Genomic DNA, 18135 nt, shown 5'->3' with positions numbered 1-18135 from the left:
GAGATTTAGATGTAGCACTCTCATGGATATGGGCCATAAAAGTCCACTGGATTTGTCTGGTTAACTCCCTCTGTAGAGTTTTGAAAGCAGCATTTACCTTTTAAATATCTGCTCAAAAACAAAGAAAGAAAAGAAATACCCCTCAGGCCCTCTCACATCAGCAGTTTTTTTCTCAAGTGTCAATATGAAGGGCTAAATCATGTTTATTTTCACTGGTGTCCTCTACAGTAAAACTATTAAATAGTTGGGCAGCTTGATAATTATGTGATGGTTTATTACAATTCATACAATGTAGACACCACAGTCTGTTTATTTGGGGGTTTATTTACTTTTAAGACTAGGTAAGAGGATTTTGACTGAATATGAAGGATTGTGTCTTTCACACAGAAACCCATTCACATGTATAAATCCATCTGTAAGACTCAGGGCAATCTAACAACAGTATTTTTATAGCTTACAGGAGTTTCACAGGGTTACTCTTTCATACACATTGTGGACATGACTGTTCCGTGGTGGAAGGCAGCTGCTGTACTTTGCCTTGTGAAGCACAGGTCTAGATCTCAGCTACACAAAAGCTTCTGGGGTCTCAAACATGCATAATTCTATTTGACACCACTCACACCTCTGTACCTCTAAAATGAAAGTTATTAGATGATCTTACCTGAATGCTTTAGGTCTCTAGCTTTTTCTTCTGAGTGCTGACACTTGAGCTCTAGCTCCTTTTTATCTTCTTCCAGGAGTTCTAGTTGCTGTTTAAGACGACTAATCTCCTTATGCAGAGCTTGATTCTCTAGCTGCTCTTCCAGTTCTTTGATCTGGAATTGGCAAACAACAGCATTCATTACACTAAGAGGTACCTTTTGTCCTTCCTTTTGATAAATTAACCCATTAGGTATGGTTATTCCTGAAAACATGATTTTATAGTATAGAAGTCAACTACAAGTCCCAGAAAGGGGACAATTTTTGAACAAGAGCTCGACAGATTTTTCTAAGAGATGTCAAAATTTTCTATTACGATCCCAACTTCTTTCATTTCTTCTTTAGAATGCATCTTTAGCTCCAAAGTACTTAAGCGATACTTAAATTTTATTTTATACTTATAAAAGCTCCCTTTTATTTTTTATAGAGTTTTTATCATATACTTCATTTCAGAACATTTCTTCATTTGAAGCACGAGAACACTGACATTTTTGTTCTCACACTGACTGCTTCTGACAGGTTGGTTATTTAAACTCCCTTGTCTCAACTCATGCAGATGCCAGTGGGTAAATTACAGAACATCCAGTTTAAAGGCAGCATTCAGGTGCAGAGTATCAATCACTTCCCAAGTCCCCAGATAAACACATTTTTCTCTAGACTTCAAGTAGCCAAAGATGCAGACATTTTCAATGAACTGGCAATTATTCTTCCAAAACACTCATTCAGAAGCATGTGAGATTATACATAGTTTTAGTATTGCTCCATTGATGAAAGCACAGGAACTGTCTACCTATTCCCTGCATTACTGTTACAAGAGCTTTAAGAACAGGCCTCACAGCTAAGGGAAAACTTGTCTTCAGGCTTTCAAGCGAAGCAATGGTGATTTCTCACAGTTAGAGATTGATTTAGTCCAGTTTCAAAGAATATATTTGTTTAGATCCTAGTTCTATAAATACCACTTCGCAGCATTCCCCTAACATTTCCCTACTCCAGTATATCTGGCTCTTCCCCATGCATTTCTTTAGCAAGTAACCAGATTACTATAGTAAACTGCCTGCCTCTCATCTGTCTTCTTGGCTTACCCCCCCAGAATACCCTTCATATTACTCAATGTCCAAAATACCCTCCTGTCATCTCTTAATGGAACTTGACTTAATGCACTTCACTGGCATTCAGAGTAAAACACTTACCTAAAGCAGAGCCTTCAGCCTGAAAAGCTTTCAGCTTTTGTACTCAGGTCTTACCAGAGGAAGAGAATCACAATCTTCTCTGAAGTTTTGTTTTCAGATGGCAAACTCTTATGGGTACAAGACCTCAAGTAATTCTGAACATAAGAAATACATGACACTCCTTATACTCAGAAGGCTTTCAAAGACTTGTGCATGGGATGTTTTACCTTTTGTTGGTGTTGAAGCCTTTCTTCTTCTAATGTGTGGGTTAGCTTAGCATTATCATCCAGAGCCTTCAAAAGCTGTTGATCAGGAGCAGAATTCTGCAGAAGCAATTGACTTTGCCTTTTCATCTTGTTTTGTTCAATAAACATCTGCCAAAACAAAACCCACCCCCAATAAAAGCAACAGTTAAGCACATTCTATTGCTATCCTGAGGGAAATGGCAATTAGAAAATTAAGAAATTAACATCATGTTAATAGGGATAGTGAGGAAGAAGGTGGGAAGGAAGGGAAAAGGATGTTTGAGAGTAGAATTTACAAGAGCTAAGCTCACACTGAAAGGAACTGGGTGTCTGCCAAGAACCACCCAGCACTACACCTTCATCACCCACATGTTGGCAGCATTCAGAATTTAAACATTATCTCTGGAAACAGGAACAATCTGATCCCTATTCTGGGAGCTCTAGAGAGACTGAAAGAACTCTAGGTGGAATTCACAGGCTACCTCCTCAAACACATCTGCAAGCCTTAGCATAAAGCCCATTTATTTGGGTTACCTGGGTATCGGAATGATGGAGAGTCTTTGGGAGATGAATTTCAGTCCATGTTTGTGTAATCAGTTTATGCACTGATTGCAAGAAAAGACATTTCAGGGCAATTTCAGCCTTTTAATTCTGATCCTTATGTTCTTTCTTCCTCCTCAGTTATACTTTTGATGTGGAGAATGGATACACTGGAGGGGGGGGGTCAAATACTCAAAATTCCTAGTGAATTTATTGTGTGTCTTTATACCTCCTTCAGGTAGAGGGCTGTCACCACAGGCAGTAAGGGCTTCCACTCCCGACAAACTCAGCTGTGCCTGTTCTTACAGCAGAAATAGGGACTGGGTCATGCTGAGGTTTCAGATGAGTGTGCACAAGTCAGCAAAGCAATGCAGCTTTATGGCAAGAGAAAAGGGAACAGCCTGAGAATGCAGACACTCCCTCAGATTGTAAGAACACTGTTATATAGCACAGCAAACGCAAGAAGATACTGTAAGAATGGAGTATTACAAATACAGGAGTTCAATGTGATCTCTTCAGGTTCCCATACTATTTATTCACAAACCAAAGTTACATAAAATAGTTAGGGTTGAAAAGCACCTTCAGATCATCCAGTTCCAACCCCGCTGCCATGGGCAATGGACACCTCACGACTCTGGCTCTGTCCAACCTGGCATTGAACACTGCCAGGGATGGAGCATTCACAACCTCCCTGGGCAACCCATTCCAGTGCCTCATCACCCTAACAGGAAAGAACTTCCTCCTTATACCCAATCTAAACTTCCCCTGTTTAAGTTTTAACCCATCACCCCTTGTCCTATCACTAAAGTCCCTAATGAAGAGTCCCTCCCCAGCATCCCTATAGGCCCCCTTCAGATACTGGAAGGCTGCTATGAGGTCTCCACGCAGCCTTCTCTTCTCCAGGCTGAGCAGCCCCAACTTTCTCAGCCTATCTTCATATGGGAGGTGCTCCAGTCCCCTGATCATCCTCATGGCCCTCCTCTAGACTTGTTCCAACAGTTCCATGTCCTTTTTATGTTGAGGACACCAGAACTGTACACAATACTCCAAGTGAGGTCTCACGAGAGCAGAGTAGAGGGGCAGGATCACCTCCTTCACAGAATCACAGAATCCCAAGGGTTGGAAGGGACCTCAAAAGATCATCTAGTCCAACCCCCCTGCAAGAGCAGGGTAACCTAGAGTACATCACACAGGAACTTGTCCAGGGGGGCCTTGAATATCTCCAATGTAGGAGACTCCACAACCCCCATGGGCAACCTGCTGGTCACGCTGCTTTTGATGCAGCCCAGGATACGGTTGGCTTTCTGGGCTGCGAGTGCACACTGAAGCCAGCTCATGTTCATTTTCTCATCAACCATCACCCCAAAGAGATAAACATATGATTTCTTCCCATCCACTGCTACTGCAGTGGTATTTATCTTTTTATTTATTATTATCTTTTTACTTATTATATATGATTTAGCTTTTTAATACAATTGGATTTTAAAGAATCACCAGCTGATGCAGATTTGTGGCAAGCATTCCACCCAGAGCTCTGCATGGGCACTTCAGCTGAGGCATCTTAGCAAACAACTCTCTCCAATTGTCCATGCAGACATAGAAGCATGCTGACTGTGCTGATCTTTTAACTCACAAGGTAGCCTGCTCGACCCCGTGTGCCAAGCAGCACCAACTGATGCAGTCCTAATACTAATAAAACCGGCAATGAGCACTTCATTGGGCAACACTGTTCCATGGGGGTAGGCAATAAAGGGCTGGAGTAGTTGATGAAGAGGAAACGATGAATACAGGCTCTAATACTACACTTTGCTGTAAAACAGAGACAAGTACAGACCACTGTGGTACAGTGCAAATGCGCACTGTACATCAGACCCCTGTCCCAGAATTACTCCTGGAGAGATTCTGACTGGACACAAGAGGACAATTTTATCAGTGAGAACAATCAGCCACTGGAATAATCTCCCCAGGGCTGTGATGGATTCCCCAGCGTTGGATACTTCCAAGATTCAGCTGGACAGGTTGTTGGGACATCCAGTCTAGGTCTTGGTTTGCCCAGAAAGGTTGGACCAGATGATCCTTGAGTTCCCTTCCAACCTGGGATCCCACACATCCGATAGAATTCTGCTAGTCAACCCAATTGTGCTTGCATTGCCTTACACTAGTAGTGCTGTGGCAAAAGCAACTCAAAGGCATGAGAAGATCAGAATCAAAACTACCCACCCCAACCCGTAAAGGTTTGTCTTTATATTGCAAGTCATCTATTTAACATTTTATCTTCTTAAAACAGCACTTTTGAATCATTATATTTTAGAAAGGTCCCTAAATCACTGCCACAGAACTTAATGTTCTCTCAAAGCCTCCTGCTTTCAAGTCAGACAAAAGTTATTTAACCCCGACAGATACAACATCTCTCTAAAGTCATCTTTAACAAACATCACAGTTTGCCTACTGTGAACTTCCAGAGCAAAGTGAAAACTTGGGCTTCATTATTTTTGGAATCTGACAACTGGTTTGAAGTGCTTTTTCTAGGTTTGTGTTCCCTGTGTTTCACCAGAACAGAGTTGTTGCAGCCTGAGAGGGCAGAAAGCTGCCGAAACAAGAAATCAAATAGTGCAACTTGATTTCTTCAGCTTGAGCAGATACTTCACCAAATGTAGAAAATCCATATTCACTTTGTTTCATGCTCTTCTGCAACAAAATGAAAAGGATCATTTTGAAGACGTGGGTGAAAACCTTTTCATTCAGAAGTTTGCACATGAAGTCCTGCATTTTCTATTAGCTTCATAAATTGCTTTCATGATATTGCAAATACATTCCTGCTTACAGAATATCCGAAAGTGTCTTTACCATCACAGAAAGATTTGTTGCTTATAACTTAATGCTGCAACCAGACACATGGGAATCAATTTCTCATAGGGAGCCCCATCCATTTCAGAAGTTATTTACACACATGGCCTTGAAGTACCAGCATATTCCAAATGGAAGGGACAAAACTAGACAAGATGGCCATGGCAGATATAGCAGAAAGCAAGCGGGTGTTGAACTGATGGCGAATTTTTGAGAGGTTGCTCTGAGTGTTTGACATGGGACAAAAGAGACCCTTAGGAGTTAATTCTGATTTAATAAATACAATTCCTGCTTCAGCAGGGCAGAAACCTGACTGCCTGCACAGCCCTGAATATTAATTAAAGTGACTGCTGAAAGGGCAAAACAGCTACTAACAGGATTATTTGGACTAGGTGGAATTTAACCAAGTGATGGATTAGTTCCGACTTTGCCACCTGCTAGACAATTATCTGCAGAGCATCCTGATCGATGCTAGAACCGTACATTGATGCTGAAGGAATCTACTGAAACCATGACTGCAACTAAAGAGACATCACAAAGGACAGCAGCTTGCTTACACCTACCATTTTAGCAATCTCCAAGTGCTGTGCAAACCAGCTATGTATCTTTTCCCCCTGAGTTTTCATAGAGAAGCTGCAAGGTGCAGGAAATCTGGAACTTGGCCACTTTCCACTAAAGCTTGCACAAGAATTGGGGGTGAAACCCTGAAAATAACAGATGCTTTTCCCTTGACCCGAATGGGGCCACACCTCATTCTCAGACCCCTGCTCCAACCATTACCTTACAGAGCGTTCACTGCAGCTGTTACTTCTTTACACCAGAGATGAATAAGGAATTCTTCCTCATTAAAAAAGTTAGAAAGTAACTCTGCTAGCAGTGTCAAGTCCCTGGGAACTCCAATCCTTGTTCCAGTAACGTGCAGGGTATAACTCCATGCTCTCCAACTAACTCTTCTCCCAGAAGCAAAATGAAGCTGGAGGAAATGCTTTAATATCTATGTTTCTACATTTACATCTATACATCATTTGGGTACTCTATGTGGAGCAACTGTTTTTGTCTTAGCTAAAGCGTGAAGGGAGAATAAGGTCTCAATACAGCAGCTCTGTTATAATAATCAGTGGTTGTATACAGTAAAATAAGCACCAGTGGCAAACACTATCCACTATGAACAGAATAACAAAAGGTATATAGCAAGGCAGAGGCAAATGTTGGAAGTCTGAAACAGAAAAGAGATCAGTCAGCTGAGCAGTTGGCTCCCAGTTCAGTCCTGGGCAGCACTCCTCCACATCCTAGTAAGAAATCAGTAAGTCATCCTCATGAAGTGGTAACCACTCATTCACATTGGTCACAGTCTACAGGAGCTGATGTCTTTTGAATCATGTGCATCCTGAAGCCTTGTGTTCAGACCTGAAGTAAGTCCTAAGAGAGATATGGTCAAGGTACTTGTATTTTATGTCATGGGGGGGAGAGAATGATCTCCAAATGTAGCTTGACAGGGCACCACGTGGCTCTGAATTTAGGAGGTACTCAGTTTAAAATATAACTCCAGGTGTGGATTTTTAGTTGCGTAGCTAATTAAGAATATGTATCTCTCTCTATGTATATATAGATATATATAAACTCCCACTTTGTAACTGCTTAACTGTACTCCGTTACAAAGGATGCCTGGGCTTGCGAGGTTCACTGCTTATGATTACAGCAGGAAACAATGGCTAGTGGGGTTTTTTGACAGAAGAGTTGAGAAGCAGATATAACTCATTAAAACACATTAATAAACATGCCAATAGTTTGGACACTGACCTTGAAATGCTCTCTCTCCATGCAGGCTCAATCCTGCACATCAAGAAATTATATCAGCCTTGTATGAGTTATGAAATATAGTGTTCATCACGGGTGTCTGAAGCCCTACTCATGAAAAAAGCTACAGCAAATAAATAGGTTCTGCAGTTAGGGCACAATCCAGAAAGCTTAACTCAGCACGTGCTTCGTTTTAGGAGCATGTGGTGTTTTTCAGCCTGAAAATTTTGGATCTGGTGCTTATATTTTTCCCTGCCTGGGAACTACTTCTATGGAAAATAACCACCAAATAATGGCAGACTGAAAGAGATTACCCAAATGGCTAATATCAAGGGCAAGGAGGGCACAGGACAAGATTCTCTCTAACAAAAAAATACCCTAGTGTGATGCATGGAAACCCAGAGTGATGCATTTCTGGCAACGTGCTGTGACCTTCATAGACTTCCTCCTTCAGAGGAGCCAAAGACTAACCTAGCTGGATTAGCAAACTGTCATAGAAAACTGAGGAACATGATCACAACAAAGGACATATGCATAGCAATGGGGGCAGCCAAGAATCATTCCTCTAGATGACCCATAATACTTTAATAGGTAACAGCTTTATGTTAAGACCTGCATCAATTTTAGACTAACAAAGACATAACACACTTGTTTTAGTTATTTGGCTGATTGTCAGACCACTTCTGAAGGAACTATTAAGAGCTACAAGCTGTCACATTAATACATTTTATGGCTCAAAAGAAGAGGCCTAATTTAGTCAGAATGTTGAAACTGGAGTACATGAGTTAACCCTATTTGTTGTCCATCATTTGCTTCTCACCACAGAGGTGCCTGGAGCAGGGATTTTGAGTGTGAGAAAACTGAATCCCCCCCAGCATCATGACTTCCTTCAAAACGGGGTATTATTTATTTTACCAGCCTGGTCTGTACTAAAGGGCTTGTCAAACTCATTCTTCACTTATGAGGCATAACTGCCCAAGACCCAGAATAAAGGGAGAAAAAATAATCCTTAATGTTACTTATTTCTTCATTTCGTGCAGTTAATGGCTTTCTTTTTGCCATGGTGCAAGTATGCAGATCAGGTCTATAATGCTCAGTCTTACAGCATTTAGGCACCATTCAATATTTTCAGAAATAGATCATATACCACATGAAAAAGGAGGAAACATCTTCAGTTCCCCCCCCCCCCCCCAATAGATTAACTGCCTGAACTAAAAAGAGAAGGGGGCAGGGGGAGAGACAGAGACCAAAGAGATAGTTTCCTAGAGCATACATCTGTTACCATTTCACAAGCCTGTTCTTGGGAAAAAGCTCAATGAAACATATTAGTGTTACATCATGCTTCAAAAGTGGTAACATTCAAGCTCAGGAGAATTCAAGTACTAACCACTTATCATGTCTCTTTAATTATTATTTCCAGTTCAGTCAGCTGGACTGCAAATTAATTACCTTCAGATACCAGTTGCTGTTGAACTAGCCTTGATAATGCACAGAGCATCCGATTGTAAGGACAGAGTTGCTCCATGAGTGCTGGTTTTGCAGTACACACTCACAGATGTAGCATGTTAATGCAAAAGACCTCACAAATGAACCCAAAAGGTCAAAAGCATCTGAGGAAGCATTCTTTGGGAGCTCATGTCATCAAGATAACCAAATCCATTGCACGCAACCTCATGAGCAGTGCAGACATCTGTTGAGAATGACAATTTTTCCTAAGTCCTATAAAATGATAGCCACCTTTTATCTTTCTGTAAAGGAAGATTCAGTCCCAGATTGAGTAATGACAGCTGGACACTGACCTAGGTAAGAGCTGCAGGCATTTTGAGGTAAACAAGTTAAAAGCAAACATGTTGTTACGTAATGATTCCTTAAGAGTATAGTGTGCTGGTTTAATGCATCCATAAGTATTGAAAACTGGGGGGAAAACCAACGCACATTATGATTCACTTTGTATGTTTTAATCCATTAGGATCACAGTTCCTCTGAACACAGCCTTCCAGCCTCTCAAGGGTGAGGGTGGTGAGGCACTGGCATAGGTTCCCCAAAGAAGTGGTGAATGCTCCATCTCTGGCAGTGTTCAAGGCCATGTCAGATAGAGCCTTGGGCGACATGGGCTAGTGTGAGGTGTCCCTGCCCATGGCAGAGGGGTTGGAACTGGATGAGCTTAAGATCCTTTCCAATTCAAGCCATTTTATGATTCTATGATAAACTGCAAACTATTTTACAGGTAACCATAAGCACTTGGGGAACTCTTTCCCCCTCCTCAGTTGTGCATTTTGGGAAACAGCCTGCCCCAGCCTCAAAAGGGAGAGGAACCCCAACAAAGCGCTCAGCAGTTTGACAATTCATTTCTATTTTTCCCAGAGTCAGAGGACAGAAAACAGTAGCTCAGTGCTAACTTTGAGAGTATGCTGCCTCTTCTGGGGAGGTTTCCAAAGTAACTTTAGGTGCAGATTGTCTCGATGCCAGCACACGTGACAGTAATGAACTGTTCACTTGTGCTGCTTTCGGTTGGGATAGAGTTAATTTTCTCCACAGTAGCTGGTATGGAGCTATGATTTGGATTTGTGATAAAACAGTTGGTTTTGTCACTGTAGAGCTGCATTTACACAGAGTCAAGGCCTTTTCTGCTCCTCACCCCACCAGCAAGCACTGTGAGGGTGTACAAGGAGTTGGTAGGGGACGCAGATGGGACAGCTGATCCCATATGGGGTATCCCATTTGATATGGCATCATTCTCAGCATGCAGACCTGGGGGAAAAGGAAAAGAAGGACATTGGGAGTGATGGCATTTGTCCTCCCAAGTAACTACAGTGTGTGGTGGAGCCCCGCTTTCCTGGAGATGGATGAACACCTGCATGCAACAGGAAGTGGTGAATGAATCCATTGTTTTGCTCTGCTTGCGTGCATGGCTTTTCCTTTGCCTATTAAACTGTCTTCATCTCAAGCCACGAGTTTTCTCACTTCTACCCTTCTGATTCTCTCCCCCAACCCACCAGTGTGGAGTGAGTGAGTGGCTGTGTGGGGCTGAGTTGCCAGCTGGGGTTAAACCAAGAGATCACTTTACAAAATATTGTTGCAAGGCAGGATGTATGGGACTTTTACATCACCAAGACTTTCAATTTGCTTCTCCCTGTATTCCTCCCCTTTTGGCTCGCTTTGGCTGTGTGTATTGTATTTTGCTTGTGTTTGTAGAAGAACGCTTTTCAGGGCTAGCCTCTGTATTATTATGATGGCCTTCAAGACACTCTCTGCCTTCCTTTGCTTTCTTACAAACTGCTCCACAAACAGCTGAGAGAGCTTAAAGTGTCTCTTAAAACATGACACTAGAATCCTGGTTAAGCTTGCCAAGATTCCTGTGTTAACAACCCTGTTTTATTCAGGTAGGTGCAGATTCTTCCATGCCCCCGCCCCTTACACACTCTATTTATTTAGTTCTTTTATGCAGATTCCTGTACCTTTCACAATGGATTGTGACTCACTTCAAACCCTCTTTCTTTTTCCTTCCCCCTCTCCACACCACGGCTGACAATATTTACTCAGTTTCTTTAGAACCTCTAAAGAGCGTGAATTCTAATGTTTGAAGTTGGACCATTTTTGATTAATTAAATATATATTATGGTGGTGCCAGCAGCATGACTATAATTACAGCTGTATTAGATTTTTTTTTAATCAAAAGCTCTGATTTTCAAGTGTTCGCTCACTCCTATATGTGCTTCTCCCCCTCTTCCTCTCTCCTTATCATTCCTCTCCCCTCATCTGTGTTCGCCTCTGCACACACGCTCACCCACCCATTACCTCTCACACCTGCACTCCCAATTGCTCATGTTCTGTGGCAAATCCTCCTTGCTTGTCAGAAGGGCAGGATGCAAAGGGCAGGATGTAAAGGGCATCCCTTTGACAAGCAGCAAGCAATAGCCGCTCATCTGCTCTCCTCCCATCGCAGCCGCAATGCAACCCCAGGAGGGTAAAGCTAAAAGGTGAAGCCACGCTATGGAGAAAGGTTTTAATCTGAATACATGGGCCAACTCCCTCCGTGAAGGCAAGATTCAGATCCTTCAGACCCTTAGACAACATGCCCATGACCCTCCACAGGCAGTAAGTCTATAATTCAGAGTTACAACACCGAGAAGTCACAAACACTGAGATGTGCCATACTGATGTCATGGTGCTGTGGTGACACCCACATTACTCTGAGCCTATTTCCTTTCTCGAAGTGCTCCAAACAAGTAAAACACAAAGCACTGAACATCCAGTGCTGCTCTTTACTCAAAGCTATTCCTTCTCTCAACACTGCACAGCTTATAACAACCAACAACTCTGGCAAAATGCAAGCAAAAATCCAGCTGGATTTCTGTTTTGTTTTTTTTCCCCCAAGAAACATTTTATAGGGACAGAGAAAACATGTGGCTGATGAAAGCAAGCACAAAATCCCTGCACATCCTTAGTGTAATCGAAACAGCTCCTGGAAGCACATCCTAGAAACCCCAGCTCTCAAAACACAGCTGCAACTGCGGCACGATCCATGTGAGAGGAGGCTCAGCCAGCCTCACCAGAGCATAAAGCTTTGCTGTTGTGGATGCAGCTGCAGGCCAGAGCCCATCTCTCTCATGTCTCAGGTCACTTAAGGGACACCATCAGTACGAAACCAGGCCAAAGATAATAGATTTTTAGAGTAATTTGAAATGCTCTTCATTGCCCAACCACAAATGAGCAATGTCTTTGTTGTCTCAGGCTCTTCTAATTTTAGAAAGCTTCCCAAAATCTTCCTAAATAGTGTGATACCAAAGGAAGAGAAGCAGATACACAAGCAGAAGATTAACACAGGTCTCAAGTTTACTGTTGTAGTGACCCCTTTCTGGATGGGACAACTTCGTGGAGTGAAAAGCCTCAACTGTGCTGTCAATCTGCAATAACAGGGGCCTGTATTTTTGGAAGAGACAACAACTAAATAATGACAACAACCAAGAAGTACTTGCTTGCAAATAATAAGCATTTCTTTGGCATTGTACTTAACAGCTTGCCTGTCACTTTGTTATTCAAATACGAAAAGCACTTTCAATATCATCTTTCAAAATGTATAGGTGTCTGAATATTACATTTATGAATCTAAGCAGAAGCAACATTCTAGGCCCAGAGCATCAGATTATACTCTTCCATGATGTGAAAACCAGATTCACTATGCATTTAGAAATCCCTCGTTTCTGAGAGATGCAAGGTCTTTACGTACAGTCTTCTGTTGTTAATGAACAGAAGCACATAATTGCTCTGTACTTTAGAAGATAAAACAAAGCAGCAGCAGGAGACTCAAGACAGATACTGTAATAATGGATAAATGAACACGCATAACACTTAAGAGATCTGCTTTCTTAAAATAACCATCCTACAGCCATTACAGACAACAAACACCACTAATAAAGCAATAATGCCTGCACAATCTCATGAGGTTTAATACAATTCACATTATAAAAATAGTTCTCATGAAAGGACAGGTAATGAACAAATCCAGGTTTTCTGAAATTTAAAAGTAGTTGCACAAAGGTAATCTTTTATAGCACAGACTGATAACAGGCTTGAAAAAATCCAAATCCATACTTCAAAAACATAGGCAATCCTTTGGTTTACAATCATAGAATAGGGTTGGAAAGGACCTTAAGATCATCCAGTTCCAACCCCCCTGTGCAGTTCTGGTGTCCTCAACATAAAAAGGACATGGATCTGTTGGAACAAGTCCAGAGGAGGCCACGAGGATGATCAGGGGACTGGAGCACCTCCCATACAAAGACAGGCTGAAAAAGTTGGGGCTGTTCAGCCTGGAGAAGAGAAGGCTGCGTGGAGACCTCATAGCAGCCTTCCAGTATCTGGAGGGGGCCTATAGGGATGCTGGAGAGGGACTCTTCATTAGGGACTGTAGTGATAGGACAAGGGGTAATGGGTTCAAACTTAAACAGGGGAAGTTTAGATTGGATATAGGGAAGAAGTTCTTTACTGTGAGGGTGGTGAGGCACTGGAATGGGTTGCCCAGGGAAGTTGTGAATGCTCCATCCCTGGCAGTGTTCAAGGCCAGGTTGGACAGAGCCTTGGGTAACATGGTTTAGTGTGAGGTGTCCCTGACCATGACAGGAGGGTTGGAACTGGATGATTTTAAGGTCCTTTCCAACCCTAACTATTCTATGATTCTGTAAAGTGATTTTAAATTTACTTCAACTACAAGGTGACATCAAATGACTGAAGCTTCAGTAGTGGACCTGATAAACAGTAGTCCTTCTAAAGCTAGGTTATATCACATACCTGTGCGAATGAAAGAGAATGTATCAAAAGCTTTATACACTTGAATTTGCAAATACCTGACCCCTTCAGGATGAGCACCCAGCCCTGTTACACAAATACCAGTCTTCCTGTTAACAGAATCTGATCTGTACCCATAAGTTACCAGGTTTCAGCCAAGTTAGCTCCTTGAACAGGTTTCCCAAAGGGTCAATAGGGTGACCTCGCAAAGGAGAGAACAGGAAAGAGAAACAATCCCCTTGGTCAAGATGCTGTGAAGTCCTCCAACCTCTATACATGGCACAGAGGGCAAGTGCAACAAACGTCTGTCAGCTTCCTCACCCTTAGCTTGCAGATTTTTAAATGTGCTTACAGTCTACCTCAAATCCCAAAGATTTGTTTTGTTACTATATGATTCTGTTCATATCCAAAATACTCAAATACCCCACAAACAGAACGCAGAAAACCTCTTCACTGTTTTCTATGCAGGTTCAAAATGTTTATATGCCCTTGTTTACAATCAGTGACTGAATGCAGTTAGCTGTGCAGGAGTTATCAAACATATTTTTAAGGGAGTTTTGAGAGAGAAACAGCAGCAGCGAAAACAAAAAGCAAACGAGCTCTACTCAAAGCCGACCTCCTGAAGGCTAAATACCTGCTTGCTGGCAACACGCTTTCAAAATGTAAAATCCACTTCATATCAGATGTTTCTTTTATTTACAATATCCCAGTGCTGATGACTCATGTCATTTTGCTATATAACGGCTTTAAACCTGAGCAACCTGAAACATGATTACTCAGGAAGCCCAACTTTTATTAAAGAAAATATCAATGCATGGGTTGGGACAGAAAAGCTTGAAAATATAATCCAAGTGCAGAGCTCTCAATATCCAGAGTGCAAACAGAAAAAGCACGAGGAAAAAAAATAAAACACACACACACATCCCATTCCACCCCCAAAAAGAACCCCAAATAAACCTCATGATTTTACAGGGCTTCAGTCTATTAACAGATTGAAAGAGTTTGTTGTGTTCTGTAAGGCAAACATTGCCAGTTTCAAGCCAGCAGAGCAACCACCAGCCATTCCATAATGCTCGCCAGTAACTCATATTGCTCATTGGGAGTCTATACCTTTTCTAGACTATGGAAACAATTTTGTCAGCTTTAATGGTGCCTGCAATAGGTCATTTGAAAGGCCTATGTTAAATAGCAGTCAAACTTGTACAGGCCTAAACTAATACTGTATTTGGCAACTCTTTTTTTGTGAGTTCACATGTTTTTCAGGAAAAACACAGCACTTCGAATTGTATCACTAGAAAGGCCCCTGATCCTTCCCAGATCAAACAACTACACATAACACACTGAAATATCACAGCTAACTAAACCTGTTATAAATTCAAAGCCTCACTTTAAAAGGCAAAAGAGGTAAGGCTGCAGGGACAATTCTGAAATGCTTTATTAATGCTGTTTAAACAATAAACCTATTTTACAGATGAAGTACAGATATTAATTAAGTAGTATGTGGCCTCTCAAAGACATCTTTTGTATGAGATCTAGGAACTGAAACCAAGTCACCTAGACTGGTAAGTTTTTGCCTGGGTGTCTTAATTTCACAAGATCTCTTTTTCTTGACCACTCACCTCTTGTGCAAATGACTCTGCTTTCTTCCGCAGGTTCTTTTCCAGTTCAAAGTTTACATGGAGCTCTTCATATTCCTCTACTGCCATCACAGACACTGTTTTACAAGAATAAAATGAGATCAGAAGTAGAATGGATCAAAACAAGAAAGTACTGCTCGATTTACCCAGATAACCTGTTATTCCCTAGTATCATGAATTCTTGAATGAAGGTGTAACCTAGTTTTACACTTCCATATATAGTCCATTTTGCAATATCTATCCTGTTTGCTGTAAACCTCACTACATATATATGCACAATTACTATTCTTCTAAATACAGTAATACTCCCCCCATCCATACCCCGAATCTCCAGTAACAGGGATCATGTAGCACAGATCACATTTTTCCTCTTTAGCTCTAAGTGCCAAAGTATTAAGTGAGCCTTGCTGAATCAAAGATTACTGTTATTTAGGAGGCACCTATATTTGCCCACCTGGTTTCAGTGAGACTAGACGCATCCCTTCACAACAGAGGTTTAAAGACACCTCAAGAAGAAAACAGTGCAATTTTGTGTTGCCTGTATTTAATATGTGCCCACAAAAGCCAGGCTCATACAGGTGGCTAAAGCTAACCATGGGGCATGCCTTGGTGTTTTAAGGCAAGTAATACCATTCCTAGGCTTAAGCAGTGCAGACACATGAAATGAATACATGATGGAAGCTTACAGCATACGCCGTCCCATATATTGGACAGATCCATTGTCTTCCACTTCAGGAAAATGTGAAACAGCCAAGAAGACTTTTAAACAAACAATTTTTAAGTTTATAAGGCTAAATAAGAATCAAGAGAAAAGGGCACAGTCATCCAAGGCACTAAAATCTTTCTCCTCTCTGAACTTCTTTTGGGTCAACTGTTTCTCATCTGGAGGCAATAACATTCATTATGAAAAAGCTTTCCTTTTCTGAGCTTTTAGACTTGCCCTGCCCTGGTTTTCTCTCTCATCTCTTTCCAGGAAAGGAAAGTCCCCACTTTCCTTTTGTAACTTGCAAATCCTACTTATCTCATTCCTAGCACTCTTGCCTTTTTCTCATCATCCTCTGAACATACAAGAAGTTGCTCTCAATTCTTCAGATATTCATCTGCTTCCCAACTAATAGAAAGGCTGATGTAATGATTCAGGAAAACAGGAAATGAAGATTCAAACTCCATCTCTGTGAAGGACTGCCTTAGCTTGCCACTTACACCACAGGGCAAAGTATTTTTCTATTCACACACACAACCAGCTATTTACACTGTCACATCTTCCTGCAGTAGAGAGAGTCCAGAATAATCCATGTGTTTATGCAGTCCATGTGTTTACTTAGTGCCTGTTCCAATGAGGCCAAGTGTCAAATCTGGACCATAGTCACTGTTGTGTAACCTACTCTGTGCTACAACATAAAAGCTCTGAAGCTTCTTGCAAAGGATGTAGCAAACTGTTAAAGAACCTGCTGAGACCACACACCTCTGTTACATTTCTCCAACAGTTTTTGCTGCTTATTAACTTCTGATGTCAAAGCAGCCTTTTCGTCTTTCACTCTATTTACCTAGAAAAGTATAAAGAACAAACAGAAGAGTATTTTAGTTAGTGGCATAAGGCATATGGCGCATACATAATACAAGCAATATTTTTCTTGATGTAATTCTGTTTCTTAGATTTAGCTTGTTGTTAGGGTTTCCAGTGGAATGGAAAGCATTTTTACCCCAACCCACAGACCTCACAATAGAGGTCATAAAAGGGTTATGAACTGATCCTCCTATGGCCCATTCACATGGCACGTACCACTCACAGCTGCAAATACAACATCTTTGGAACCTTTCAGGATCAAGCACCATAGCACCTGGTTGAAAAGTTACTAGCTTGTCCTTGACTGTTTGTGTCTTAATATAGTCAGGCTGATGTTTTGGATTTTTTCCTGTGCTCTGTTCATTGTCCAAGAGTCATCAGCTGTGTCTTTCTGAATGCAAGAGTTGCACAGACAGGAAGAAGCACTAAGTCTTGATTCGCATCGGTACATGGCTTATCCAGTTTTCAAGCAGGAATGAAACTCTGCTGGCTCAAAAAGCCAATTTACTGGTCTAATTACCATGACAGGGCACTGCCAATGGCTAAACTCAAGGATATGCTCAATGAAGTAGCACCAATGATTAAACTGGACATCCTCCAAAAGTATTTCTTGCAATCTACAGGTTTAACAAAATCCAAAAAAACCCTGCAGGCTGCATAGGAGAGGCGCTGTCAGGAAAAGGAGATGAGAGTTATAATATGGGTGTTAGAACAGATGAGAAGTCACGAGCCAGCAACTGCAGCTGAGTGGACTCTTGACATAGAAGGCCCCTTCTAGGTGTATGCCTTAAGTGGTCCATCATATGGGAAGGCTGGCAGGACTTGTGATTAGATAGTATTCAATTAACTTCACAACTGAGTGTTTTTAGCAAAACTAGATACAAAAAGTACTGACTACACGCCAACGTGACCTCGCCTTCCATGGTACAATACATACTTCTTCAATTACTTCTACAAGTTTGCACCTCAGGTTTTCCAGTTCAATGGCCAAGGTCTTCTTTTCCTCATGAACAGATACGATTTGATCTCGCAGCTCTACAGTTTAGGGAAGGAAATGGAAGATATATCTTACTCTTAGAAGAAAACAACAAAGGAAATGTCATAGCAATGCAAGTAGAATCAACTATGAAACACCCTAACTGCATACAAAGCATCAGCTGTATTCAAGGCATGTCCTCAATAATTTAGGAACTTCGCATAAGTGTCAAGTAACAGATCTATAACTGGGCCCCAGTTTCAGATTTACGCTATTGAGGTAAGCTGCCCTGTTCAGTATTGCTGTCTTTATTTGCATTCTGAATGATTTATTTCCTGCTACAACGGGGCCAATCCTGCCACCACAGTGT

General features: G+C 41.5%; 1 protein-coding gene across 6 annotated transcripts in view; it reads right to left on the bottom strand.

The window, feature by feature from the left end:
* SHTN1 (shootin 1) overlaps positions 1-18135 on the bottom strand; it is a 65756-nt gene that overhangs the window by 22006 nt on the left and 25615 nt on the right. For all 6 annotated transcript variants that reach the window (XM_061364241.1, XM_061364238.1, XM_061364236.1 and 3 more), the window contains 5 exons: positions 17727-17824; positions 16688-16769; positions 15205-15299; positions 2096-2242; positions 662-815 (listed from right to left, as the gene is read on the bottom strand). In XM_061364241.1, the coding sequence (XP_061220225.1) occupies positions 662-815; positions 2096-2242; positions 15205-15299; positions 16688-16769; positions 17727-17824 (576 nt within the window). The remainder of the gene's footprint in view (positions 1-661; positions 816-2095; positions 2243-15204; positions 15300-16687; positions 16770-17726; positions 17825-18135) is intronic.

Source organism: Neopsephotus bourkii, unplaced genomic scaffold (genome assembly GCF_033783945.1).
Source record: "Neopsephotus bourkii isolate Nb327-2 ecotype Australia unplaced genomic scaffold, CSIRO-AGI_Nbou_v1 NB_1189, whole genome shotgun sequence".
Taxonomy (NCBI): Eukaryota; Metazoa; Chordata; class Aves; order Psittaciformes; family Psittacidae; genus Neopsephotus; species Neopsephotus bourkii.
This window is presented reverse-complemented; position numbering and strand designations above follow the sequence as displayed.